The sequence below is a fragment of the Monodelphis domestica genome, chromosome 2 (assembly GCF_027887165.1).
Source record: "Monodelphis domestica isolate mMonDom1 chromosome 2, mMonDom1.pri, whole genome shotgun sequence".
NCBI classification, from domain to species: Eukaryota; Metazoa; Chordata; class Mammalia; order Didelphimorphia; family Didelphidae; genus Monodelphis; species Monodelphis domestica.
In genome coordinates this window covers 213,433,606-213,445,376 of record NC_077228.1, presented here as the reverse complement: position 1 = coordinate 213,445,376, position 11,771 = coordinate 213,433,606, and the positions used below count along the sequence as shown (strand labels likewise).

The 11,771-nt window shown below is 37.3% G+C and overlaps 1 protein-coding gene across 2 annotated transcripts; it reads left to right on the top strand.

The window, feature by feature from the left end:
- The first annotated feature begins 284 nt into the window (after window positions 1-284).
- MRPL58 (mitochondrial ribosomal protein L58) lies at window positions 285-11,354 on the top strand. Of its 2 annotated transcripts, XM_001377924.5 has the most exons (6): window positions 285-532; window positions 2,056-2,092; window positions 8,015-8,074; window positions 10,094-10,176; window positions 10,271-10,440; window positions 10,972-11,354. In XM_001377924.5, the coding sequence occupies exons 1-6, from the start codon at window positions 341-343 to the stop codon at window positions 11,054-11,056; spliced, it is 627 nt and encodes a 208-aa protein (XP_001377961.2). In that variant the 5' UTR covers window positions 285-340; the 3' UTR covers window positions 11,057-11,354. The 2 variants fall into 2 exon arrangements, with proteins under 2 accessions (XP_001377961.2, XP_007482734.2); XM_007482672.3 differs by lacking the exon at window positions 8,015-8,074 and having other exon boundaries at window positions 293-532.
- Window positions 11,355-11,771: the final 417 nt, after the last annotated feature.

Sequence of the window (11,771 nt, the reverse complement as noted above, 5' to 3'; positions counted from 1 at the left end):
TATGTTCTTCCTAACACATATGGGGGGGGGGGGGAACCAGCCAATGAGATTTATTAAGTGCCTACTTAATAAACGTGCTATGGGCTAAAGATACAAAGAAAGGCAAACATCAGCCCCTCCTTGCTTGTAAACTGATAGAACAAAGTTAAAAACCCAACCTGCCATTTTGGACCATTTACAAAATCCCCATCAACAAGTCGTATTACATCCTTGGCCCCGCCTTCAGCGAGTTTCCCTAAACCTAACATATATCCGGAAACAATATAGCAAGAAAACCCTGCGTTTCCGGGAGGACTTGTAAAGCTAGAACACTCGCCGGAAGCAGCAGAGAGAAGGTAACATGGCCGCGGCCCGAAGTCTTCTTTGGTTACCGAGCCGGGCTTGGCTCAGGTTGACTCTGCTTCAGCCGCCCAACCGCTGCCTCTGGCGTACTTTTCACGATAAGGCTGTCAGCTCTGAGTTTAAAAGCATCTACAGCCTTGATAAGCTTTACCCGAATTCCTGCGGACGGGAGACTGCCTGGAGAATCCCGGTGAGGAAGGAGGGGGTGAAAAAAAGAAGGAAATGTGGGAGAAAGAACCGAAGTCAGTGGCATTACTTGACTGCCCGGTGATGTCAGAGTCGGCGCTTCATTGGCTAGGTTTAGAGTTGCGCGATGTCCGAGAGTTGGTTTTTCATTGGCTATACTTGGAGATGCTGTAGTGACTGTCAGAGAGCTAACATTTCATTGGGTAGATTTTTATCACAGCTGACATTTCATTGGCTAGATTTGAAAGGATTTGTGGAAGTTGGGGGGGGGGGTGAAGGCGTATGTTCTTCCAGCAAAGGGAAGCTGAGTGTACCCAACTCCTAAACTAGAACATTTCTTTTGCTAGGCTTTCATGACTCCGTGGCATCTTAATTGGCAGCTAACGGGATTGCTGGTTTTACATATCGTAGAATAATAGAGGTGGAAGGGACCTTAGTGATCATCTAGCCCAACCCCCTCACTATACAGAAGAAAAAACTGAGAGGGAAAATTAGGTCATCAAAAGAACCCAACACTATATTATCAGTTGTCCCAATTGTAAAGATTCTAGGAAACCCGGCTATGTTAAGAACGATAAACAGCTTTCTTTTTCTATATTATGTTCTAAAACATCCTATTATAGAATCTTTGCTGCTGTTCCATTCTTTTATGTTCATATTGGAGTGCAGGGCTCCGAGGGTGAAGAGAAATAGACAATACAATCATAAAATCTCAACCAAAGAGATTGAGTTGAAGCCACAAATCTGATGATATTTTTGGTATTCTTATTTGAAACCTTAATTAGAAGTCGCTAATAATAATAGCTTACTTTGCATAATATTTCTAAAATGCTCACATTATCTCAAGATTTGTCAAATTCCTGCATTTTTCCACCCTAAATAATAGCCCTAATAATAGTTTTTATATTGGTGAGTAAAATGTAAGTGAAGTTTTATTGTATTTTGTATTTATTGTATTTATATGTATTTTAAAATTACATTTTAAAAAATTGATAGCTCCCCACTAGATTTCTAGACTTCTTTTTCAAGCTATAGTTTGCCAACCCCCATTCTTTTTTTTAATGTTTTATTTTCCCAGTTTCATGTAATGACAATTTTTTAAAATCCTTACCTTCTGTCTTAGAATCAATACAGGGTCACCCAGCTAGGAAGTGTCCTAGGTCACATTTGAACCCAAGACTGTGAATATGTGAATATGCTTGGAATGCTACAAAGACATCTCTTCTCTAGACCTGGCTCTCAATCCACTGAGTCACTTAGCTGTTCCATAATAACAATTTTTAACATGCATTTTCTGAAATTATAAGATCTAAATTGTTTCCTTTCCCTCTCTTCTCCCTTAGATGGTAATCAATTTTATCTTCATTATAGATGTAAAATCATGCAAAACATTTCTATATGGATCATGTTGTGAGAGAATACTCATATAAACCCAAACCACCCCCATTCTTAAACCATCTAGGGCACAGATTCAGCTACCCCAGAAAATGATACTTAATGTTGGATGTTTGTGTCTATTTGTTTTAGGATGATGCAAAGCAGGCCAGCACTGACATTCCTATAGGTAAGTCAGCTTTTGCCTCATCACTGTCTTAGAAAAACAACTTATTCTTCATTGTCTCTTAAGTTGAGAGTCCCATTGGGCATCAACTATAATAGGTTATGAATGCTACCTTGAGCTTGCTTCTTTAAATCACATCTATAAGAGTTAAAATAAAAAAGTTAGACTAAATATATGAGAAATATGGTCACTGAAATTATTACTTAAGTCAGAATGACTTTTTTGTAGTTTATTTACAAAATAGAGGGAAAGAATTAGGTAGAGGAAAGAGAAAGAGGGTAGAATGAGAAATCTAGCTTAACAAGCTAGATTATTTTCTCAGGCCCTGACTCCAAAAAGTTTGCACCAGAGTGTTCATTTAGAGTCTCTCCTCAGTCATATCCCCTCAACCCCTGTAGTCAAGCAGTTGCTTTTCCTTGGTGTTTTTACTTCCACAGTTTGTCCTCTGCTTGTGGATAGTGTTTTTTTTCCTAGATCCCTGCAGATTGTTCAGGGACATTGCATTGCCACTAGTGTGTCAGTCTCTGTGTACAATGTTTTCTTGGTTCTGCTCCTTTTGCTTTGCATCACTTCCTGGAGGTTGTTCCAGTCTCCATGGAATTCCTCCACTTTATTATTCCTTTTAGCACAATAGTATTCCATCACCAACATATACCACAATTTGTTCAGCCATTCTTCAATTGAAGGGCATCCCTTCATTTTCCAATTTTTGGCCACCACAAAGAGCGCAGCTATGAATATTCTTGTACAAGTCTTTTTACTTATTATCTCTTTGGGGTACAAACCCAGCAGTGCTATGGCTGGATCAAAGGGTAGATATTCTTTTGTCGCCCTTTGGGCATAGTTCCAAATTGCCCTCCAGAATGGTTGGATCAGTTCACAACCCACCAGCAGTGAATTAGTGTCCCTACTTTTCCGCATCCCCTCCAGCATTCATTACTTTCCTTTGCTGTCATGTTAGCCAATCTGCTAGGTGTGAGGAGATATCTCAGAGTTGTTTTAATTTGCATCTCTCTGATTATAAGAGATTTAGAACACTTTCTCATGTGCTTATTAATAGTTTTGATTTCTTTATCTGAAAACTGCCTATTCATGACCCTTGCCCATTTATCAATTGGAGAATGGCTTGATTTTTTGTACAATTTTTTTGTACAATTGTACAATTTTTGTACAATTGATTTAGCTCTTTGTAAATTTGAGTAATTAAACCTTTGTCTGAGGTTTTTATGAGGATTGTTTCCCAATTTGTTGCTTCCCTTCTAATTTTGGTTACATTGGTTTTGTTTGTACAAAAACTTTTTAATTTGATGTAGTCCAAATTATTTATTTTGCATTTTGTGACTCTTCCTAAGTCATGCTTGGTTTTAAAATCTTTCCTTCCCAAAGATCTGACATGTGTTTGATCTGACTATTCTGTGTTTGCCTACTATAGATGCTTTATAAAAGAAGATAGGTGATATTAATAATAAATGGTTCCATATAGGGAACTAACACAAATATGTAAGACTAAGAGCCATTGTTCAGTAGATAAGTGGTAAAAGAATATGAACACTTTTCTTTTTTTTCCCCCGAAGTAACAAGTTGTAAAGATTAAAATTAATATTCAATACTCCAAGTATTCTTTTAATACTATTTATTAAAATTCACTTAAAGCAGAGAGAAATTTAAAAAAAAAACAGAGAAAAGCCAAAAAGCTGATCCCTCCTTCATGCTGATACCAGCCCCCAAGAGACCACGTGGGCAGCAATGGAAACTCTAAACTCCATCCACAGGAGCTGCACAAACAGGAAAAGGAAAAGGGGATTGTGGGAAATGTAGTCTCTAGGGTTCAAGATTCTAAATCAGTACAAAGTACTTGTTTAATTTGGCCTTCTCACTATCTCCTTTAAAGACAAAAAAGCTGCAAGGACTAGGCAATTGGGGTTAAGTGACTTGTCCAAGGTCATGTAGTTAGGAAGTGTCTGAGGTCAGATTTGCACCCAAATCCTCCAGACTCTAGACCTATCACTATCCACATGTGTTGCCAAGCTGCCTGTCATTTTATGTTTTAAACTACCCAGTTTACATGTTTAGTTGTGAACTATTAATCATAAAATAAGCAAATTTTAAAAAAAATCTTCCATGTAGTCAGTCACCTGACACCTCCATTCATAACTCCTACATTAATCATATTGAAACGGTATGTCTCACTCATCATTTTAACTTCATTACCTCTCTGTCAGAGGTAAGTGGCATGTTTCATCATCTTTTTTTTGAACTTCTGATTTACTATTGAACTCATCAGAGTTCTGAATTCTTTTAAAGTTGTTTTTCTCTATAATCTTGTTATTGTTATAGAAATCATTCTACTTATTTAACTCTGCATTAATTTATTCTTAAAGATCTTCCCATTTTTCTCTGAAATTGCCTATTTCTTATATTATATTATATTATATTCACAAATCACAATTTGTTTAACAATTCCCTATAGAAATATAAGAATTAAAATTGGTTTCGGTCAAATTAACAGTTATAAAAAGTTGTGGTCACCATTTATAATAGTTAAAAATTAAACTATGAGTCTGTTAGTAGCTTTAGTAGCTTTATTACAGCAAAGCAGAGGTAGTAAAGAGAGGGAAATGTAGGAAGAAGGTAGAAAATATTGCCTAGCTAAATACCCTAAGTCCAGATCCAAGTGCCTCCAAGACCGCAAAAGAGAATCCAAATGTGAATTTCAAAAGCCCATGAGTGTCTCCAGCCAAGTGTTTCACCAACCAAAAGAGAGTCTGATGTCTCAAAGACTGAGCCTCACCAGAGAGAGTGTCCCACCAAAGACAGGAGAAGAACCAAAAAGCCAGTGTCTCTGGCCAAGGTCTCCTCAACCAAAGCGAGTCACCAAAGCCAAACTTCTCGAGGCACCAATGCAGAATCTCTCAGAAAGAACCACCAAGGCAGAATTTCCAACACAGAATGAATGCTCTGCTCTTCAGGCTCACCTTTTATAAGCCCTTTTCCCATGTAACTTCCTTTCTCTCTGGTTTCTACTTCTCCAAGTTCTTGATTAAGTTAAAATAAACAAAGGGAGTTTTAAATTCCCTTTCACAGAAGGACACTATCTTTGTTTCTCATTTTTGAAATATAATATGAAAATAACTGCCATAAATATTTTTGTACATACAATTTTTTTTCATTTTCTTTTGATATCTTTAGGGAAGAGGCCTAGTGGTAAGTGGTATAGGTGGGCCAAAGGATATATACAGTTTGGTCACTTTCTGGGCATAGTTCCAAATTGTTTTCCATAGCTCCACAAAAAATGTGCTACAATACCATGAACAAACTTTTCAATGAAGACTATAATCTCCCAACAATTATGAAAGCTTGCTTAAGATCACAATAATAAGAGAAGGGTCTTGGGTTTTTACCTCACACCCAGGAAAATGGGAAAAATGTTAGAGGGGGTATGGAAAGACAGGTACCCTAATTCACTTTTTGGTAGGTTCTAAATTGGTTCATCCATTATGGAAAGCAACTTTGGAACTATACTGTGAAAGTGTTTGTCTAATTTGGTCCTTTCACTACCTCCTTTAATTAGAGGGCTGCTAATAGTGATAGTTCATATTTGCATAGTGCTTCCAAAGCATTTATATCATCTCATTTGATTTTGTTTGTTTGTAAAATATACTTACTCTTTGACCCAGAAATTCCACTGTTAGACATACTCCAAAGATATTTCAAAGATAAAAAGAATGGTCCTATCCATGTCAAAATATTTATGATAACCCATTTTGTGGTAACCAAAACTTGGAAGCAAAATAATATAATGGTTAAATCGGGATTTTGACTAAATAAGAGAATTATAAAAAGTGGTTGCCCGTTATTACCCCTTAAGGCAGGAAAACTATTACCAGCTTTTAACAATTGTGTTTAATTGGAATATTAGTAAAAAGAGGGAAATGTGGAAGGGAAAGAGGTAAGGAGACTGCCTAGACTACCCTAAATGCTGATCCAATGAAATGAAGCTCACTCCCCAACAGAGTTCCAATCTCCATGTAGGAATCCTAGTCACTCACCAGCAAGCCAGGCAGGATCCAGGCAAGGTCCCAATGTAGAAAAACCCTTCTGAGACACCAAGGCAGCAGTGAACCCAACAAGAAAGTCCCCAATTCCAAAAAGTTCCAAAGGGTACTTAAGTTTTTGCTTGATTAACTTAAAAGTCAGCTGATTGATAGACAAAGAGAGTTTGATTCACTCTTCACCATAGATACCCATAAGTTGAAGAATGGCTAAACAAATTGTGGCAAATGAATGTAATGCAATATTACTGAACCGTGTAAGAAAGGATGATTATAAAGAATTTTTTTAAAATTAGAAGATGTATATAAACTCATATAAAGTAAGAACTTGTAAAATGCTATACACAACAACTATAACAATATAAATGGAAAGAACCAAGAAACTAAACAATACTCAGTGAAATTAAATGACCTAGTTTGTCTCTAAAAAAGAGATGAGAAAATACACTTTCCTCAATTGAAGATATGGAGAATGGTAAGGTGTAGCATGTTTACATATACTACCTGACTTGATTGGTAGGTTTATTCATTTGGCTGCACTCTTTTTTTCCCTTTTGCTATTTTATTTTTCATCTAATGAAGAGGTAGCCCTTCTTCATAACTTTACATATAAAACTGGTCTTGCCCTCTTCCATTTTCTTGAGCAGATTTTTTATATTATAATTCTCTTTTCCTTTCCCTTTCCTTTCCCTCTCTCTCTTTATCTACCTATTGGCTCCTTCCTTCCTGGCTACTTAAAACCATACCCAGCCTTCCCCCTTTATGAAAAACCTTCACTACTTCCATATATTAAATTTTAAACTGGATGTCTTATAGACATCAGAGATTCAGTATGCCCAAAACAAAACTCATTCTCTTTCCCTCTTCAAAACTTTCCTGTTACTTTTAAGGTCCTCACTGTCCTTTCATTGACCACAGTTCCCAAATTTTGTTTCAGCCTCACTTATTCTCACTTATCCAATCAATTTCCAAATCTTGTGGTTTCTTTTTTCACATCATTGCTCACATGCATTCCCTTCCCTCTGTTCACAAAGCCACCATCCTAGTGAAGACCTTTACCACCTCTTACCTGAAGTTTCAAAGTTGCTATCTAAATGGACTCCCTTCCAAAAGTCCCTATCCACCCCACTCCATTCTCCACATCGCGCCAAAATGATTTTCTCACAAGTGCAGGTCTGACCATGTTATCCCCCAACTCAGTAAATTCTAATGACTTTTTATTACCCTTTAGGATCAAATGTAAACTTCTATTTGGTTTGGAAAGCCCTTCACAGCCTGGCTCCTTCCATTCCAGTCTTATATATTACTCCCTTCAGTACGGTCTAACCATACAGCCTACCTACTGTTACACTTGATACTCCATCTTCCTTCTGTGTATTTTTGCTTTGGCTGTCCTCCCATGCCTAGAATGTTCTCCTTTCTCTCTACCAACCTTTGGAATCCCTGACTTCCTTCAAGATCCAGTTTAAATCCCACCTTCTTCAGGAGCCCTTGTTATATAGTCATCCCAACTGCCAGTACCTACCCTTCTGGGGCAATTTTCCATCTATTCCAAATGTTTCTTTTTTGTGCCTGTTCATATATATTAGAATGTAAGCTCCTTGAGAACAAGTATAGTTTTTGCTTTTGCTTTATATGCCCAGTTCCTAGTAAAGTGCCTTATATATAACTGTAATTGTCAATCAATTGTTTTCATTTTTTGTTATAAATAATAGCCAGCTGGGTAGGGAAAGAGGAAAAGATGAGATCAGAAATGAAGGTGATATATTTTTTAAAACCACAAAGTTAACAATAAAAATTTTAAATAAAAAATAACCTGGTAAAAGGTTCATTTTGACCCAAAGTAAACTCTTTTTTTTCTTCTGTCTTACAGATCGCCTACAAGTATCTTATTCTAAAAGTAGTGGTCCTGGAGGACAGAATGTTAATAAAGGTACCTCAGTGCTTTCTTTTGTATTAAAACTAAATTCTAGAATTGCCTAAGTAACTATACTATAACACAATTCAAGTAGAATAGAGGGATTTTCAATAGGGGCTTAACTGTGGCCAGCTCACAGTAATCCTGTTCTTCACTCTGGTCTCTGGTCTAATCCTAGAGCTTTTAGCTATGAGTTCCTACAGCTAAGCTTTCAGTGCATATATAAATCAAGAGGGGGATAGTAGGAACTTACTGCCTACCCATGAACATATTTATAGCAGCATTTACATAGCCACCATTTTTTTAAAAAGCCCTTACCTTCTCTCTTAGATTCAGAAAAGCAATAAGGGCTAGGCAATTGGGATTAAGTGACTTGCTCAGGGTCACACAGCTAGGAAATATTTGAGGCTAGACTTCAACCCAGGACCTCCCATCTCTAAGCCTAGCTCTCTATCCACTAAGCTGCCCCTATAGCCATCATCCTTGATACTTTCTTCAGATGTGGAAAATGAACATTGCATTGAGCATTGATGCAATATGAGAGCAGTATTTTTCTCCTGAAAGTGGTTTCTCATCCTTAAGGGATTAACCCTCTGTGCTCCTTTATGACTTAGACTAATTTGAAGAAGATGGTTTGTCTGCTAGAATTTTAGCTGTGTTGCTAATTAATTCACCAAAGCCATTTTACCCTTTGAACCTTTGTTTTTTCATCTGTAAACGAAAGGGTTGAACTAATGATCATTAGGATTCCTTCCAGCCCCACATCCTCTGAACTTCACATTCTAGAATTTGAAACATAGTTTTGTAAAGGATAATTTTAGTGTTGTGACTTAAAATCTAAATTAATTGGTCACCAGGGAAAATCCCAAATAATAAAATACCCAAGTCAGCTGAAAATTATGGTGATTTTAATTAATATAGAGAAAAGGCATTAAGGAGAAGAGAGAGACAGAGAGAGAGAGACAGAGACAGAGACTGCTCCGGGTCAGACTGAGCCAGGCAAGAGTTAAAGACCTTGGCCAAAGTGGCCTCCCTGAGCCCAAGGGAAAGGGAAGTCAGTCTCAACACTTACCAAGGTGACAGTCTAAAAAGAAGTCTGGGTGTCTGTCTTTCAGTTGCTCCTCTGAGTCAGTGCCTGAATATCGAAATGCCCGTCTCCTGATTCTGAACTTTTCATCCTCTTTTATAGACCTTTCACTCTTTTTGTCTCCTCCTCTAAATTTTCACATCTACCAATCACAGCAGACACTTTTCTTCAGGACTGTCCACTCTTTAGTTCTCACCTTCTCTGGTTAGATTATATCTTTTGAGCTACTTCACACTTCTTTGTTAAGTTCACCTTTTGTGAGTTACTTGACCTTTTTGTGATTAATTTAATCTTTATAGTTACTTAATACCTTTTTGTATTAAGACCTAAAAATAGACTTAGCTTAATGTTCTAGCTTCACTATAAGGTGAGAACTAAGTACCTTCATTGTTCAATTAGGAGATTACAACTTTATCTTCCCCTAAAGTATGTCTAAGTAGGGTGGAGTAATGTAAAGTACCCAAGACCTGATTTTGTTAGACCAAGTATCTCCATTATTACTAATCAGGAAATAGCTAAATCAGATCTTCTAAAGTACAGTCTGAGTAGGGTGGAGTAGTTTTAAAATTCACAGTTTAGACATCTTTTCTCTTGGAGAATCATCAAGGAAGGTTTACAATGTGAATCTTAAAAACTACTCATACTGGAGTATTAAATTCATTCTCTCTCTCTCTCTCTCTCTCTCTCTCTCTCTCTCTCTCTCTTTCTCCTTAATTCCTTCTCTCTATATTAATTAAAATCTCCATAATTCCCAGCTGACTTGGGTAGTTTATTATTTGGGAATTTTCCCTGGCAACCAATCATCTAGACTTTAAGTCACAACGCCAAAATTATCCTTACAACAATTTAACTTTTTTCAGGATTACAAGTCTAAAAGGTCTTTGTTATTATGCTTCTCATCAGGGCTTCTCAGTGAACTGAGATTATATTCTCCTTCTCATTCACAGTAAATACCAAGGCTGAAGTCCGGTTCCATTTAGCAACAGCAGACTGGATTGCAGAGCCTGTCCGGCAAAAGATTTCTGTCTTGGTAACTAACTGCCTTTACATTCCCAAGAACCCTTAATTAAGTTTTTGTATTTTCTACCGTGAAATTTTGAGTTTTATCTTTTTTCTTATTCCAGTTCAAAAATAAGATCAGCAAATCAGGAGAGTTGATCATTACCTCTGATTCCAGTCGCTATCAGTTTCGAAATTTGGCGGATTGCCTCCAGAAAATCCGGGACATGATTGCCCAGGCTAGCCAAGTTCCCAAGGAACCATCCAAAGAGGATGCTGTCCTTCGAAGGATCAGGTAATGGAAAATTCCCTGCATTCCTATAGTCATGTTTCTTAGAGACCTTCTTTCCAACAAGGCTAAAATCCACAAGTTTTTTGTTTGTTTTTAAACCCTTACCTTCCATCTTAAAATCAATACTATGTATTTGTTCCAAAACAGAAGAGTGGTAAGAGCTAGGCAATGGAAGTTAAATGACTTGCCTGGAGTCACACAGCTAGGAAGTATCTGAAGCTATATTTGAACCCACCCATCTCTAGGCCTAGCTCTCAATCCACTGAACCACCTAGCTGCCTGCCGCCACCCCCTCCCCAGCCCACCCCTCTGACAAGTGTTTTAAAGGAAGCATTAAAAAGAATAAGGGCTCATAAGGAGACTATTGTAGTATCATAAAGAAACCATGGCTTTTGATGAAGAAGATTCTGAGTAGGAAGAAAGGAACTTACCTATGAATCTCAATGCTTTTCTTACTGCTCTGTAGTTCCTCCACCTATCACTTTGAAAGTTGTTGATTAGGCATCTAGGCATGTTTTTTCTCTTTGTTTTCAGGATAGAAAACGCGAATCGTGAAAGGCTAAGACAGAAGAGAATCCATTCTTCCACAAAGGCAAACAGGAAGATAGATATGGACTGAACTCAGTTTCCAGCTACCTGGAGCAGGCCTCTAATGGTTCTCAAACTGTTTTTGCTCAAGACCTTCTTGCATCATTCTTTGCCATGAGGAATCATGGCACATTGAACTTTTTGGTCGTCAAGACTAGAAATCACCAGTATAAGTTCCATTCAATTCATAACATACCAATGAGAAACTCATGTCACATCCTTTGAGTCTAACAACTACAATTGGTGGTCATTTGGAACCACAAAGAGACTGTTCTTGGTGGAAAAAAAAATATACCTCTTTTTATTTAACAATAAAATATCTTCAATGATTTGGTTGTTCATGAAGAATGCTGAGTAACTGGGAAAATGATGTTGCCCTTGACCAGGGAAGGATGGGTTTGGGAGAGAAAGAAAATCAGTTGGCCTATGGGACATCTTGTTGGAGATACATGGTAGTTGAAAATATGTGACTAGATCTCAGAAATGAAACTAGGCAAGGAAATACAGGTTTATTTTATGTCTGCCCAAAGATTATAACCATGGGAGTTGATTAGATCATGAAGTGACAAGAGTGTTGAGGGAGAAGAAAGCCTAAGACAGAGCCTTGGGATCTGTCAAAGTGGGCATAATGTTGATGCTAAGAAGTCATTGTTAATGTAAGAATTGAAATAATATTTCTACCCAGATATATATTTTATAAAGTTTATTAGAAAGGGTAGGCAATCATTTTAAATCTCATTCCTCTA